At 37.5% G+C, this 17,698-nt stretch overlaps 1 protein-coding gene across 8 annotated transcripts in view; it reads left to right on the forward strand.

Annotated features, from left to right (window-relative positions):
* The window catches only part of RBBP8 (RB binding protein 8, endonuclease), a 110,663-nt gene that overhangs the window by 32,696 nt on the left and 60,269 nt on the right, over positions 1 to 17,698 (forward strand). For all 8 annotated transcript variants that reach the window (NM_001134138.1, XM_024235785.3, XM_054537600.2 and 5 more), the window contains 1 exon segment: positions 2,355 to 2,450. In NM_001134138.1, coding sequence (NP_001127610.1) covers positions 2,355 to 2,450 — 96 coding nt within the window.

The raw sequence follows: 17,698 nt of genomic DNA on the forward strand, positions 1-17,698 counted from the left end.
TTCCTTATCACGAAGTTTCTTTGTAGAGAGTATAACTCGAACATAATGTTTTGTCCATTTTATTCATAGTAGTTCCTATCCCTCCCTATAGATCCCCCCACCCCAGCCCACATATATGACATTTGATTTAAAAGTAATGAAAAAATTGTTGAATGTGCTGCATAGGTATGTAAAAGAGACAGGAAGGTTTGTTATCTATTTTATTACAGTTAACATTTTCAAATACAAGATTTACCCAGCTTCCTATGCCAGTTATATTTAAAATGTTCAGTTACCTTAGAAAGACAGAAGGCCACCAATTAGGAAAATGATACTGAGTTTTTAGTAAAATACTGCTATTGGCATTGAGCTTGCTTTAGAAATGAAGTTAGTGATTGGTTGTAGTAATAACTCTTCCTTTGGATGAGGTCCAGGGTAGACCTGTCTTTAATATATTAGACACTTCCCTGTTTTTGAAATTACATGACTCTTTTGGCGCTGTCTGGAATTCATCAATTTGCTTTCTTAAAGACCTTGTTAAATTATTTCTGCAATTAGTAAATGCTCTTTATGTTATCACTTTCTTGACCTGAATATTTTATTAAGTAATTGAAGTTAGTTTTAACTTTAACTTAGGTTATTCATCTACATAATAGTTTAGCTTTAAGACAAATACTGTCATGCTCTGCGTTATTCTAAATAGAACAGTAATGGAATAGATGAATATGGGAAAATCAGATAACTCACTACTATTACAGAGTTCTGTTCATCATTTAAGAAAAAACCCTTTGCTATTAACTTTTCATTCCTTAAGAGTGAAAATGTATGTGTGTAAATCTTCAATGTGTGTGTAAATCTTCAATTTAATATTTACTGTATTTTATGATACAGATTATTTAAGTTAAATGTGTGTGTAAATCTTCAATGTAATATTTACTGTATTTTATGATATAAATTATTTAAGTTAAATATTAAATTTGAATAGATGTTGGCAGTCTGTTTTAGAACATGATTAATCACACCTTCAGGCTTAGACAAGTTATCTGGTTATATTTGCTGAATAGGATCAGTGAAAACCTGGTGTTCCTTCTGAATTAAATATATTTTCTAGAAGTATTAGGAAATATTTTATTTATTTATTTATTTATTTATTTATTTTTGTTAAATGAGAAATGGCCAGGTTAACAAGCTTTAATGATATATTACTGTCTGTTATTTTCAAGTTCTCAGATGTCCCTACATGCTACCATAACTATATTTGTTGTATAGCCAGAAGGTGTTGCTCTTACATGTATTGGTTTTTCAATTAATATAAACTGTTCAACAAATATTTAAGAAATTCCCTCTGTATTTGATACCTGACATTTTGACTTAGTTGTTTTACTCATCTATTTTGGTGCCAGTGACACTATATTCTAGCCACTTTGACACAATCATTTTGACAACTACTTTTTATGACAGACTGATTTGCCACTCTTAATTGATTTGATATTTTAGACCCTTCAACGGACTGGGAGAAGGTGTTTGAATCACAGTATTATATTTTCAGCTTCAAGACTATACAGAAAATCCTAATCAAATTTCTAATGGGTTTTCTTAGAATTAAAATATGTGAATACTTTATATAATAAGGTGATTTTTAAAAATAATGATAGAGGGGTAAAATATGACAACTTTGGAAGGTAATCAGGTTTAAGTAGAAGAAAATTCTGGTTGTCTTTGTTAGTTTTTTTTCTCACTATAAAGTCACAATGGTAAACACTTAACATAAAGCCTACTGTGTGCCACACTGTTCCGTATCCAGTACATACATTAATACTTATTTCTCAGACCTTTTGGAGTAGATATTAATGTATCCACACTTTGTGAGGCACAGAGAGTTTAGGTTAATTGTATCAGGTCACACAGCTGGTAAATGAAGAGCTGGACTCAAACCCATTTTGCATCTGGGCATAGGGTTCCCGTTCTTCCACTTCACTGTAAGCTCTGACTTAAAAGCAAGACCAGGTAAAAATTTTAAACAACACAAATTAGTAAAATAGAAAGTATGAGTTCCCCATAATTGAAAGAGATGATGTGAGTAGAGAAATATTATTTACATTAATAAATATATGCAAAATAAAATAATGTACATTTTGATAGCTATTTTGACAAAGTTGAGTCAATAGTGGCATGATACCTTTATGGTATATAAGAGCTCTGCAGAGAAAATTCTGGTATAATTTGAACTGTGATTTACAAGATATTCCAACCTGACCTTTTCAGTTGTTTTGTTTTGGTACAAGAAATTCGTTATATAAACACAGTAGAGCTCTTAGAATTATCCTGTTAAGAGTATTTTTATCTGAAAAACTTATTTATTTTTTGACCTTTAGAGATGCACAAAGACTAGAAGAATTCTTCACCAAAAATCAACAGCTGAGGGAACAGCAGAAAGTCCTTCATGAAACCATTAAAGTTTTAGAAGATCGGTGAGTCTGGCACTTAGGTCTTGAGTAAGAAGTGATTTCCTCCATAATAAGGAGAACATTGACTTTCATTTGTAATTAGTTTTGGGATTGAAAGTGATCTTTCCCACAGCCTTCTCTCACCTTTGAATGAATACTTTATGAAAATAAGGATCTATTCTTAAAGATTTTCATTCTGAGATCACATCAGTTTACCCTTTAAATGATATCTTTATCTGGTGTTTGATGTAGTGGAAGCTCAGGGGTAGCAATGTTCTAATTCATTTAATGCTTTAATTCCAGTTTTACTTCTAAGTAGGTGGAAACTGCTTCACAATTCTGTTTCTGTCGTCTTTTCTTGCTCTTGCTGTTCTCTTTGCTTCTTTGCAAATTTCCTCACTTTGAGGGAGTCTAGGGATCTTCTTTCTGAGTATTCCTGAGATAATATTATCACTTACTTCCATACACAGACTTCTTTCTTTCCCATTCCTATGAGGTTAACACTGAGGATTAGAAAAGGCTTCCAGCATTTGCTGTTTTCCCTTTTCTGAATTGTAAGTGCTATTTAGAACCCATAAACTACCTACCTACTATAGTAAACAATATTCCAGCCAAGCGTGGTGGCTCACACCTGTAATCTCAATACTTTGGGAGGCTAAGGCAGGAGGATCGCTTGAGGCCAGACATTCAAGACCGGCCTGGACAAACAAAGCGAGACCCTGTCTCTACAAAAAGTTTTAAAACCTGAGCATGGTGGCCTGAACCTGTAGTTTCAGCTACTCTAGAGGATCACTTGAGTCCAAAGTGTTTGAGGCTGCAGTGAGCTATGACTGCACTGCTGCGCTCCAGCCTGGGTGACAGAGCAAGACCGTGTCTCCAAAAAAAAAAAAAAACCCACAATATCCCATACTTTCTTTATAGTTTCTATTTTTCCAGGGTAGGCATAGTGGCTCATGCCTATAACCTCAGTTCTTTGGGAAGCCAAGGCAAGAAGATGATTGCTTGAGTCCAGGAGTTCAAAACTAGCGTGGCAGTATAGCAAGAACTCATCTCTACAAAAAATTAAAAATTAGCCAGGCATGTGACTGGAGTCCTAGCTACTCAGGACACTGAGACGGGAGGATTGCTTGAGTCCAGGAGTTTGAGCAAGCTGTGATTGTGCCATTGCGCTCCAGCCTGTGTAACAGAACAAGACCCTGTCTCTTAAAAAAAATTTTTTCTTGGTATTTTTGTATATGTTACAGAAGGGCTGGGTGATTTGAGTTTGTCTCTACCCTTTTAGTGGTGAAATAATTTAATAGTCTTCATATATGCAAACTGAAATTGAGTAATTTCTACAACTACCAACTCAATGGATGCACATTTGTTGGAATAGGCAGTGTATTGTGGAATAAAGACCTGTGTGCTTTAGAATCACATATGTTTTTGAATTCCAGCTTCACCCTGTGTTCTTAATTCAGATTCCACAACAAATATTTGAGTCCTTGCTGTCTTAGGTGTTGCTCTAGGGGGCTAGGGATGATACTTTTCCTAGTATGTCATGGATTAAATGAGACAGTGCAAGTAACAATACATAACAGAAGTTGAATAAGACTTACATATCTTAGTTGGTGAATATAATTTAGCACTCCTGTCTGTGCATATATTTAATTTTCAAAGGTTGGGAGTGAGCCATACGACAAACAAATGAGACAATTTCAGATTATAAATGCTATGAAGAAAATAAAATCGAATTATGTAATTGAGTAACCACAGGATCTGTGTAGGAAAAAAACCAAACGCAGCTTTTCCCACTGTACTCGTACAACATGCTTCAGACACCAGATGTGAGGAGGAGTTTCGCCTACCAACAAGCAAACAATTAATTCTACAGCAGACACTAGCTGTGTGTCCTCTTAATTCAATTCCTACACTGGATATGGCATCAGGTCCCACAGGTTGAGGGCTTTGTCCCCATGACTGTGTCCTTCCCTCAATTCTGATGCCAATTTCAAGCCCCAGGTTGTTTACCCATGCTTTGGACAGACTCTAAATTGGGGTTCCCACAACTCCCTCCTCGGGTTATAATTACTAGAGTGACTCACCAAACTCAGGAAAACATTTGTATTTATCAGTTTATTACAAAAAATTCGTTAAAGGATACAAGTCAACAGCCAAATGAAGAGATACATGGGGTGAGATCTAGAAGGATCCTAAACACAGGGGCTTCTGTCCCCATGGAGTTGGGGTGCTGTCTTAACTGAGACTTGATTGACAGAAAGGAACCATCCACTTGAAGAACTAGAGACAAAAGGAAATAGAACAGACAAATGTGAAAGTCTAAGGTAGAAATAAGTTTGAAATATTGGAGGAACAGAAAGTCTACTGTGGTTCTAGCTTAATGAGTAAAGGGGATGAGTGATAGGAGTGAGATTGGAAATAGTGGGGCAACAACTAGATATCGTAGGGACATAGGCAAAAAGTTTGGATTTTAATTGTGATGGAAACCACTTAAGCAGGGGAATAACAAAGGGATATAAGTAGGTAGCAACAGCCTCTCTATCCAAATGGAAATGTCAAGTAGATAGATGTATATGTGAGTCTAGAATTCAGTGGATCTCTTAAGGACATCTTTGAATAGTATAGGAAGAAAGAAGAGGTCTTAGGACTGAATCCTTTGGCATTCCTGATTAAGGTTTAATGAAGAATTAAGGACCCAGCCAGCAAAAGGTTGAGAAAGAGAAACTATTAAAATAGAAGAAAAGCCAGGAACATAGGGCTTGACCACTAACAATACCCTCTTCGCAGGGCTATTTTGAAGTTTAAATGAGATAATGGAAGCAGCAGTACATAATATTTTATAAGACATATACTATCTCCTAATTGGAAGATGATTCCAACTTTTAGCACTTTAGTCTGTGTTATATAACACAGCCATGTCTAGGCTGTCTAGCTGAGAAGCCAGGAAACTAGAAAGCCATCTCTCCCACTCACCCTTTCCCAGGTCAGCATTGGAAAGGAAATCATTAGTTACTCATCTGTAGTGTGGTGAGGCGCTTCCTTCTGTTTTCTCTGGATATGTAGTAGAGGATTTCAGGGAACATATCTCTCTCAGCCTTTAACTCCAGCCATTGAAGAGCTTCCTTCTCTTATTTCACCACGTTTTTTCTCTCATTTCTACCATTACACCACTTTCTACAAGCAGTGAGGTTGGAGTGAGTAATGGCATTAACGCCAAGAGATTAGAAATGCTTTTTGTTCCATGATTCCTATGTAAAGAAAATTTCAAGATTGGTATTAATGACTAAATATGTTAGCCTGAGTTCTCTGAGAAGCAAACATCATTAAGACCTTGGACACTGAAGAGATTTATTGGGAAAAATACCTGTAAGAAATGAGGCGTCTGGGAGAGCTGTCAGACCCTCATGCCTCTAACTCTGTGAAGAAGAGAAGGAAGAGGATATTGTACTTGTAAGAGAGCTTTGACAAAGCTAACAGGGAGTCCTGGAGCCATAGTTGCCCTGCTTTCCTCATTTATAGCAGGATCTGACTATGGGATGCCTGGTGTATTCACCTATGTGGAGACAGGTGAAGGATTTCACAGCACAGAAGGTGGAGCCAGGGATTTTATTCTCCTACTGTGGTAGGAGACAGTAAGATGACTGGCTGACTTATATTGACTTCCAGTACTCTTCCCGTTTAGTTGTTCCTTAGCAAGTTGTTAGGGCCCAAAATTATTACACTCAAATTTACTGGATAACGTTTTCATTCTGTTTTGCTTGAAACATTGGCTTAATACAATTGGCTCTCCATTTCATCCCCAAGATAGTATTCTTCATCCTGCCCCTTGAAGACATTGCTTTCCAGTGTCTTCAAAACACTCTTCATTTTATGGCTTAAAGTTTGAGCTTCCTGTTCTGGTAACCTTTACAGTCTTGTACTTCATTTTCTTCTCCAGGCCGTTTCAGAGAAGAAATCAGTGGATGAGTGCCTCATCTCCTTCCCGTTAAATTACTTTCTTTTATGTAGTCTATATTTTTTTTTAATTTTTATTTTTCCCTGTACTAGTCCATTTTCATGCTGATTTAAAGGACTGAGATTGGGTAGTTTATAAAGAAAGGAGGTTTAATTGACTCACAGTTCTGCAGAGCTGGGGAGGCCTCAGGAAACTTACAATCGTGGCAGAAAGGAAGGCAAACACATCCTTTTTCACATGATGGCAGGAAGAAGTGCCAAGCAAAAGGGGGATAAGCCCCTTATAAAACCATCAGATCTCATGAGAACTCACTCACTATCCAGAAGAACAGAAGCATGGGGGTAACCACCCCTATGATTCAATTACCTCCCACGGTCGGGATTGTGGGAACTACAATTCAAGTTGAGATTTGGGTGGGGACACAGCCAAACCATATCATTCCACTCCTTGCCCCTTCCAAACCTCATGTCCTCGCATTTCAAAACAATCATTGCCTTCCCCACAGTCGCCTAGAATCTTAATTCATTACAGCATTAACCCAGAAGTCCAAGTCCGAAGTCTCATCTGAGACAAGGCAAGTTCCTTCCGCCTGTGAGCCTGTAAAATCAAAAGCAAGTTAGTCACCTCCTAGATACAGTGGGGATACAGGCATTGGGTAAATACTCCCATTCCAAATGGGAGAAATTGGCCAAAACAAAGGGGCTGCAGTCCCCATGCAAGTCCAAAATCCAGCAGGGTGGTCAAATTTTAAAACTCCAAAATGATCCCCTTTGACTCCATGTCTCACATCCAGGTCACGCTGATACAAGAGGTGGGCTCCCACAGTCTTGGGCAGCTCTGCCACTGTGATTTTGCAGAGTACAGCCCCCTTCCCAGCTTCCTTCACGGGCTGGCATTGAGTGTTTGTGGCTTTTCCAGGTGCACAGTGCAAGCTGTTGGTGGATCTGCCTTTCTGGGGTCTGGAGGATGATGGCCGTCTTATTACAGCTCCACTAGACAGTGTCCCAGTGGGGACTGTGTGGAGACTCCAACCCAACATTTCCCTCCCACACAGTTCCACATGGTTGGGAAGGCCTCAGAAAACTTACAGTCATGGCGAAAGGGGGAGTAAACACGTCCTTCTTCATGTGATGGCAGGAGGAAGTGCCAAGCAAAAAGGGGAAAAAGCCCCTTATGAAACCATCAGATCTCATTAGAACTCATTGTCAAGAGAACAGCAGCATAGCATTAACTGCCCCCATGATTCAGTTACCTCCTACCAGATCCCTCCCTCCTGACTTCAAGCAGTTCTCTCACCTCATCCTCCCAAAGCGCTGGTATTGTAGGCATAAGCCACTGTTCACAGCCAGTTGACATATTTAATTGTTAAAATTATGTCTTTTATTCTGCATTTCTTAAAACTAGATTCTTTGCTCTTTAAGATCTCTTCTACCTCTGGTGGATGCCATGCTGCTTTGGTATTTCTCATTCTAAATATTCCCTTGCCTTTCATTCCGTTCACCTTTACATCCTTAGGTACATGGGCCTGTAATTCATTAGGTGGTATTAATTTGGTGGCAGGGAGTCGGGGTGGGATGAGGGATGTGTAGCTCATTGTTTCGTAGACTTGCTTTTGCTCACCTTTCTTCAAATGCAAATCCAAAATTTCCTCTGGGCACACTTAAAAGATTTATCTCTTGTTTCATGAAACTCCATTTAATTAAGCTGAAGATGTTTTTTTAAATACAGTAGTTAGTATGTATTGAGGATTCACTTTGTACTTAGGCATCCAGCGCTAAATCTTTCTATTAACACTACAGGATAGATGATAGATCCATTTTGCATATGAGGAAACTAGCTGGCAAAGAGCAAAGAAGCTTTCCCAGGATCACATAGTTAATACATAATTAGGTTTATATCTTTTTTTTTTCTTTTGAGACGGAGTCTTGCTCTGTCACCCAGGCTGGAGTGCAGTGGCACGATCTCTGCTCACTGCAAGCTCTGCCTTCTGAGTTTACGCCATTCTCCTGCCTCAGCTTCCCAAGTGGCTGGGACTACAGGCGCCCACCGCCTCGCCCGACTAATTTTTTTTTGTATTTTTAGTAGAGATGAGTTTTCACCGTGTTCGCCAGGATGGCCTTGATCTCCTGACCTCGTGATCTGCCCACCTGGGCCTCCCAAAGTGCTGGGATTACAGGCGTGAGCCACCGCACCTGGCCAGATTTATATCTTAAATCTGATCCCCGCTTCCATTTTTACTGTTTCATGATGCCTCCCCTTTATATTGTCTTAACTTTATTAATGTTATATAAATTAATTACATCTTAAATGATCATCTCAAAGTATTTGTGCTTGACCTAAAGTTTACCAAAACAGACACTCTGAAATATCAGGTCTTCAACATTGCCTGTTATATAGTCTGTTTCTTTGGAAGGTTTTTTTTTCGTTTTTGTTTTTTTAATTGTTGCTAACTAAATATTACCTTTAAAGGACTAAGTAGGTAACTTTTGGTGAATTTCTGCCTTATTTAAAATTTTGTTTTAGTTCTGTGTCATATGTAAGAATGATTATCTAGAGTAAGCTTTAAAAATCTGTACAAATTAACATTTTGCTGAGACCTTTAAAAAGCAACATGTGTTTTGTTAATTTTTTTTTCTTTTGTTCGGTCTTTTTGTTTTGTTTTGTTTTGTTTAGAGACAGGGTCTCACTCTGTTGCCCAGGCTGGAGTGTAATGGCACCATCATAGCTCACTACAGCCTCAAATTCCTGGGCTCAAGAGATCTTCTCACATCAGACCCCCAGGTAGCTAGGACTACAGGCAAGCACCACGCCATGCCTGGCTAATTTTTTTGCTTTTATAGAGACTGTCTTGCTGCATTGATCATAGGCTGGTCTTGAACTCCTGGCCTCAAGTGATCCTCCTGCCTTGGCCTTCCACAGTATTGGGATTACAGGCATCAGCCACTGTGTTCAGCCTATTTTGTTAAAATTTCTGAACAGTAATTCAGCCTACTCTTCATAAAACAAAGCAATTCTTAGTATGTTAATGGGAAAACACTGAGATATTTCAATGAAGGGAATTACCTAGTAAAAGTAAATTAGATAATAAAAAGTTCTAAGTTCTAATTTTATATGGCTCATTTATGTTTAATGATTATTATGTTTTATATTATGTTTAATAATTATTATTATGTTTAATAATTATTATTATGTTTAATGAGTATATTTACAGACTTTCCTTCAAGGAACTAAAGTATTTCACTAAATCTAAGAAACAGTCACTGTGCTGGAGAATTAGATAGAATGCGTTTTTTTAAAAAATCTGAGCAAAGAAGTTAAAACACAGTTGTCTAATAGAGTTTAATATTTTTTAAAGCATTTTGGCAGTCAGTGAGCTCATTTTCAGATGTTGTTAAAAGGAAAATTGATACCTATAATCAGGAGATTTATGGTTCTGCAACTATTTTTCAAACACTGAGGCAAGTATCCGCTTTTGTGTTGCTGTTATTCATAGATTTGAATTTAAACATCATATTATTCAGGAGACTTTCTCTAACTTCCTAGACTAGGTTAAGTTGCTGTGTGCTTTCATAGTACTCTATATTTCTGCTGCTGTCACAGTATGAATTATACTTTGTTGTAATTACGTTTTCTTTTTTTTTTTTTTTTTGCTTGTCTTTCTCTGGTAGACTATAAGGTTTTTAAAGAAATGGCATTACCTTCATCTCTTTTGTATTTACAGCACTGAGCACATTGTAAGTAAACAGTGAAACCATATTGAATGAAAATGAATAAATGTCAATAAATCTTTTTGGGATATAGCAAACAATTGAGCATAATTGTTACTCTGATAAGTTTTAGTAGCAAATGGAAGCTTTTATTTCTTCATCCTTGTGAACTGGAATAAATTCAGAATGCATATTGCTTTCTGCCTTTCGTGGAATTGCCCTTTTTTCCCTTTACCTGTTACATAGCTATTGAAACTGCATTCTCTTGTGAAATTGGGAGTGTTTTTTCTTTAGCAGCAGCAGTGGAAGATAGGCAAGAGGAAAGCAATGGAACCATGCTGATGGAAACAGGAGCTAGCACATTTTCTTGCATCTATTTAAATTTAAACTAGGATCAGCAATCAAAAATTGACCCTTTTTCACAGATACTATTATCAAGAATGGTAGGTGATAAGAAAAACTGAAAGTAATAAGCTAGGGAATATTGCTTCATTTTGTAACCATCTAGCCAGTGATATTTTAAAAATCCCTCTCCTGTATTTGAAAAGTTATTGTTTTAGCTCTTCTATTTTACCTTTCAACCTTAATATATATATTTAGGTCTTTGTTTTATATTGCTTCACCTGTAAACAGTTTCCTTGTTCTTACCATTATGTTACAGGAAGATACTGGTATTTCTTACCCTTTCCTCTATCACTTTTCTGCTCTTTCTACCCTCTGCCTTTGATCAGCTGAACCTTTACAATATAAATATGGTCAAGGTTGACAATAGTTATATTCTTTTCTATTACCAGATTTCAGTCTTTTTTGTATTTTGTTATAAGCTGATTCTAGAAGTTGGAAAATAGTAAACTGAGTTTATTTATTGACTGTATAAATATTCATTGCAGAGCTAGGATTGCATTTCTTTACGTATCTGATGTCATAGCCTTTCTGCCACTGAAGGAAATTGTTTCTAATGTCCAGATCAAATACATTGTTTTTTACTTTGTCCCCAATCAGTTGTTCAAATCAACTCATAATTATGTTATGATAATGACTTTTTAAAATGTTTTTTTCTAGAATTTCTCACTACTCTTTTTCATGTTGAGATAAGAACCATGTTTCCTTACATCATTAATATTATTTAATGCCTTAGTTATTCTACTCATTCATTAATTTTTTTTGTTGTAGGTTTTGTTTGTTTATTTTGAGGCAGGGTCTCGCTCTGCTGGAGTGCAGTGGCGCGACCTTGGTTCACTTCAGCATCTACCTCCCAGGCCCAAGTGATCCTCACACCTCAGCCTTAGAGTAGCTGGTACTACACATACCACCACACCTGACTAATTTTCTGATTTTTTTGTAGAGACGAGGTCCTTCTATGTTGCCCAGGCTTGTCTTGAACTCCTAGGCTCAGGCGATCCTCCCACCTCAGCCTCCCAGAGTACTGAGATTACAGGCATGAGCCACTGTGCTCAGCCAGTTCTTTTTCTTGAAGAAATATTTCTTGGGCTAAAAAACTTCTTGTACTAATTTAGGTCATTCACTTTCTAGACTATTCTAGAAAGCTGTCATTCTGGATTTCTCTTCATTAGATCCCTGCATTAATTCAGTTATTTCATTTCTCTCATGTTAAGCAGTCAACAAATACTTATGAACCACCTGTTTTGTACCAGGCACTGTTTTAGACCTTGGGAATACACCAGTGAATGTGATCGATAAATGTGGGCCTTTCTATTGGTTTTTTAAGCTCATTTTGTTACAGCTTACCCTCAAGTAACTGCTGAAAAAGAAGGCACAGGAAGTAAATTTTGAAAGGATCCTTGCATTCTTGAAAATATTTTTATTCTACTGTTAAATATAGTGATATTTTGACTGGATATAAATTTCTAGGTTTAAAATAGTTTTCCCTGAAAACTTCGAAGGCATTTCTCATTGTTAGCATTCCAGTACTGATACAGTCTGCCATTCTCATGTTAATTCTTTTGTAGGTAACAGATTTTCTTTTCCTTTCTGAAATTTTTCCTTGTTCTGAACCTTCGTGATGCTCTGTGTGTGTGTGTTCCCTTCATTGCACTAGACACTCAACCTGTTAACCTAAAAACTAGCACTCAAAGTCTGGTAATTTTTTTCTGCCACTTTCTCTATTTTTTAATGGTCTCTCTTTCTGGAGCACTTCTTCGTCAGAGACTGATTTTTTATCATCTTTTCTCTTATTTTCTATTACTTGTTTTTCTTCCATGTTCTGTGAGATTTCTTTTATTCTCCAACCCTACTATTGAAGTCATTTTGACAATCACGTACGTAATATCCAAGAACTTTTTATTATTTGTTGATTGTTGCTTTATATTTTTATGTGTGTGTGTGTGTGTTTGTGTGTGTGTGTATGTATACTCTTGTTTTATGGCTGTGTCATTTCCCAGATTTTTCCAGGAATGCTAGATAGCTTTTGCTTTTCTCCCTCAAGGTCTTTTTGTGTGGTAAAAATCTATATAAGATGAACTTTCTTTTTTTTTTTTTTTTTTTTTTTGGTTGGTGTTGTTTTGAGACAGAGTCTTGCTCTGTCACAAACACTGGAGTACAGTGGTGCAATCTCAGCTCACTGCAAGCTCCGCCTCCCAGGTTCACACCATTCTCCGCCTCAGCCTCCCGAGTAGCTGGGACTACAGGTGCCTGCCACCACGCCCAACTAACTTTTTTATATTTTTTAGTAGAGACGGGGTTTTACTGTGTTAGCCAGGATGGTCTCAACCTCCTGACCTTGTAATCCGCCCACCTCGGCCTCCCAAAGTGCTGGGATTACAGGCATGAGCCACCACACCCGGCCAAACTTTACTATTTTTTAAAAAACAACTTTATTGAGATAAAATTCACATAACATACAGTTTACCAACTTAAAGTGTACAGAGGCCGGTGCAGTGGCTCACATCTGTATTCCCAGTATGGGGGAGGCCAAGTAGGCCGATCACTTGAGCCCAAAAGTTTGAGACCAGCCGGGGCAACATGGCAAAACCCTGTCTCTAAAAGTACAAAATTACCCAGCATGGTGGTGAGTGCCTGTAGTCCCAGCTACTCAGGCTGCTGAGGTGGGAGGATCACTTGAGCCCAGAAGTCAAGGCAGCAGTGAGCAGTGATGGTGCCACTGCACTCCAGCCTGGGCGAAAGAGCAAGACCCTGTCCCAACAAAAAAGACAAATGATTATCAATGCTTATATTACAGTCTCCCTTTATAAAAAAAAATTTTTTTTCTTTTGACAGTCTCGTTCAGTCATCCAAGCTGGAGCGCAGTAGCGCAATAATAGCTTACTGCAGATTCTCCTGCCTCAGCCTCTCAAAGTGCTAAGATTATAGGAGTGAGCCACTATGCCTGGCCTATAAAAATTTTTTATAATGTAATTTTTAGTATCCTGAAATGAAATTTAAATAATATAACCTACCTACATACATAATTATGTTTTAAATATCACAACTCTATAGAGAAAATTGATTTGTAGTATATCAGAAGGTAAATATTATGGGTATGTCTGTTCTAAAAGATGAATTGTTGAGATACTGGTTCCTTTGTATAAAATGATCATTAATGTGACTGATACAAGTATGTTTATTGATGATTCAAATAACACTAACTGCATTTTTCGTCAGTGACATGATTTTTCAAAATTGTAAAGATTACTGGTAAATAGGAACAGTTCCAACAGACCTAATCATTTTTGTTTGTTTAATTAAAGTTGTACTAGCTCCTAGTTTAACTTGTAAAAAGCATTATATGTATGTGACCGGTAATCAGCAAGAAATAAGGAAAAGCGAATGACAAAAAAGAAAAACTTGCATGTGTAGCTGGGAGATCAGCATCAGTATCAGATGCCTGTTAGCCTTGTTTAACCCTTCTCTTAGCTGTGAGTTTAAGCTGGACTTCAAGCATGAGTGGAAGAGCTGGGGGCCCAGCTATACAGGTAGGAAAGCTAAGCATGTAATGAGTGCTGATGATGAAACTTATTGCAAGCCATGGATGGCTCCATAGGTTCAAGGCATACCATACTTCTTACATTCCAGAGTGAGTGGTAGGGCAAGTGTATATATTTTAAGTACTCAGGCATTAGATTTTCACTGTTAACAAAATGGCTCAATGTAAGGATAAGACATGAAAAGAACATAGGTAGGAGAAGATGAGAGTGCCTTGTTCTAAAGCAAGCTTGTCTAACCCACGACCTGCGGGCTGCATGCGGCCCAGGACAGCTTTGAATGCAGCCCAACACAAATTTGTAAACTTTCTTAAAACATTATGAAATTTGTTTGACATTTTTTTTTTTAAGCTCATCAGCTATCATTAGTGTTAGTGTATTTTATGTGTGGCCCCAGACAATTCTTCTTCCCAGGAAGCCAAAAGATTGGACACCCCGTTCTAAAGCTTTAAGGATCGATCAGTGAAGAGAAGCTTCTGAGCAGATTCCCGGGCCCCATCCCTGCAGATTCTAATTCAGTTGATCGTGGGTAGACTTACAAATCTTTTTCCTCTCTTTCTCCCTCCCTCCCTTTTAAAGCTGCTTAGGTGGTTTTGAGAAATAGCCAGGTTTAGGGACCACTGATCTAACGATCTATTCAACATGTGTTTAAAATTACCTTCCTAATTTCTGGGTGATCATCTTTTCTGTGCTTAAACATGTCCAGTAACAAATGAAATCACTCCCTTCTTAGGTAACACATTCCATCCTTAAATACTGTAGTTGGAAAGTTTTCTTTATACTAGGTGGATATCTGTAGAATTGCTGCCCATTGGTCCTAGTTTTAGTCCTTTAGATCTTAAATCTCTTTCACATGATTAACTTTTCAGCTATTTAGACAGCTGTCAGCCCTCAGTACCCTTCTGACTTTTTTTTTTTCTCCTGCTGATTTTCCTCTTTGCTTTACTCTACTGAAGTTATACTGGCCTCCTTGACATTTCTTTAATAGTCTAGGCACTTTTCAACTGTAGGAATTTTGTACTCTATCCTCATTCACCTGTAACAGTCTCTTGCAGGTATTCTTAAAACTCACTCCCTCTCATCATTTACATCTCCTCTCAAATGTTAACTTCACAGTGAAGTTTTTCTTCAATAGCCTATTTAAAATTGCACCAAGTTCCCCAACCTAACTGGATCTTCTCTCTCCCTCTGTGATTTGTTTCCTCCCAAAGCACGTATCACCTTGTTTTTTTTTTCTTTTTCTTTTTTTGAGACAGAGTCTCACTCACTCTGTCGCCCAAGCTGGAGTGCAGTGGCGCAATCTTGGCTCACTGCAACCTCCACCTCTCGGGTTCAAGTGATCCCCCCCCCAGCTCACACACATACACACCCCCTCCTCTCCACCCCCCTACCTCAACCTCCCTAGTAGCTGGGACTACAGGTGGGTGCCACCATGTCGAGCTAATTTTTCTTATATTTTTCGTACGGAGAAGGTTTCACCATGTTGGCCAGGCTGGTCTCGAACTCCTGGCCTCAAGTGATCCACGTGCCTCAGCCTCCCAAAGTACTGGAATTACGGGCATGAGCCATCGCACCCAGCCCCAGAGTACATACCATATTCTAATACGCTATACAACTTACTTTACTTTCTCTTTTTTTGTGTGTGTGTGTATTTTTTATTGTGTCTCTTCTACCAGATTCCGAGTCAAACAATTGTACTGATCTTTCTCATCTTTATAATTTCAGCCAAAAGAACAGACATTCATTCAGAGTAGATCAACAAACATAATGAAGTTCTCCTTTCCAATTTCCCCTTCTTCAGAAGCAGTCATTTTCAATTCTTCATATTGTTTTGCTGTTTACTTCAAAAATCTCTTTTTAAAAATGTTTATGAGCTATTTACAAATTTTTCTTGACTGAGGTGTTTTTTGTTTCTTTTTTCTGCTTTCTACATAGACGCCATTCCCATTTCCCTCTTCCTCCTATGTGTAGTGTATAATAATTTTGGTTAGATCACTATTGAGTTTTTATTTTATGATTATGTAAATGCAGTTCAAAGCTGAAACATATTGTAAACTGTGATTTTTCTTCCTGTGCAAATTTCTGTTGTCCATAGTGTTTATGATGGACCTTTTTTTCATATGCTTAGTGTTCTTACCAACCACTGGTTCAACCACAACGTTCCATCATTTATCTAAATGTATCAAGGTGTTTAGATGGGTTGTATCTTCTGTCATTTCACCTTTTCAAACAGATCTGTCTCAGAGGCTCTGATGTGCTTCAATTTGGACTCTGTCCTCTTTACCTGCTACGTAGTGGTCATCAGAGGTTCCTTTTACTGCTTTCCTTTTTCGTGTATCTAGGACTTCTTTTCTATTTTTTCTTCTTTTGGTGGAATGCCTCCTCCGGTAGATTTCTGAGACAGAGTGGATGAGACCTAAAAAAAGTTTATTTTAGAAAATCACACATATATAAAAGTAGACATAGTAGTATAACCAATTCCAGTGTACCCATCACTTGGTTTCAGCAGTTAATTGTGGCCATTCTTGTTTCATCTTTGTTCCGATTAGTCCCTCTCACTACCATTTTGAGACCTTGTCTCAAAAAAAAAGTACCATTGTCATGCTTAAAAAAAAATTAATGATAGGAAGCAAAATTTTTGAGATTTTTACATGTCTGAAAATTTTTGTTGAAGTAATAGTTGGAGAATATAGGTTTAGGTTGGAAATAATTCTCTTTCAGAATTCCAAGTCACTTCTTTTAGCTTCTAATGTTGCTGTTGAAATCCCACACTATTCTGAGTTTTCTTTTTTCCCCCACAATCCCCACCAAAACAGTACTGTTAGTCTTTGTTTTTGAGATGGGATCTCATGTTGACCAGGCTTGTTGAACTCCTGGCCTCAAGCGATCCTCCCATCTCTATTCTGATTTTTTCTTTTCTGTGTACTCTTTTAAAAAAAAAAAATTTTTTTTCTTCTGAATGCTTATGGGCTCTTATCTTTGCAGCATCCAGAAATTCCATAATGATGAGTTCTTTTGCATAGATCTGTTAACATCCATTGTGCTGGAGACTTAGGTTTTTTTTTTATTTTTCTTTTCAGTCCTTTAAGTAGTGGGCCGTGTTCTTGCTTTTCTTCACTGTTCCCCACACTGCCTCAAATCCCTTCCTACGTTTCCTTGCTTTTCCTGGAACTCCTCTTCTTTATATGATAGACCTTCTGGAATAATTGCCCAGTTTTATCTTTTCTATTTTCTCTTTACTTTTTGAGTAGATTTTCTTTGCTTTACTTTCTTACCTTCTATTTATAGTTTTGTCTTTCTTAATATTTTTAATTTTTTTTATTTATTTATTTATTTTTTTTTTGGTTTTTGTTTAAATAGTGACAGGATCTCACTATGTTGCCCGTGCTGGTCTTGATCTCCTGGCCTCGAGCAATTAATTCTTTTGCTTCAGCCCCCAAAAATGCTGGGATTACAGGCATGGGCTGCCACACCTGGATACTATTTTTAATTTCTAAAGTCTCTTTTTTGTTCTCAGAATATTTCCTTTTATGGCAATCCCGTTCTCATTTTATAGTTTTCACATCATTTCTTCCCTCTAGAATATAGTATGTCCTCACTTAACATTGTAGATAGGTTCTTGGAAACTATGACTTTAAAAGAAATGACCTACAGCAGCCTTCGAATAAC

This window comes from Pongo abelii, chromosome 17 (genome assembly GCF_028885655.2).
Source record: "Pongo abelii isolate AG06213 chromosome 17, NHGRI_mPonAbe1-v2.0_pri, whole genome shotgun sequence".
NCBI classification, from domain to species: domain Eukaryota; kingdom Metazoa; phylum Chordata; class Mammalia; order Primates; family Hominidae; genus Pongo; species Pongo abelii.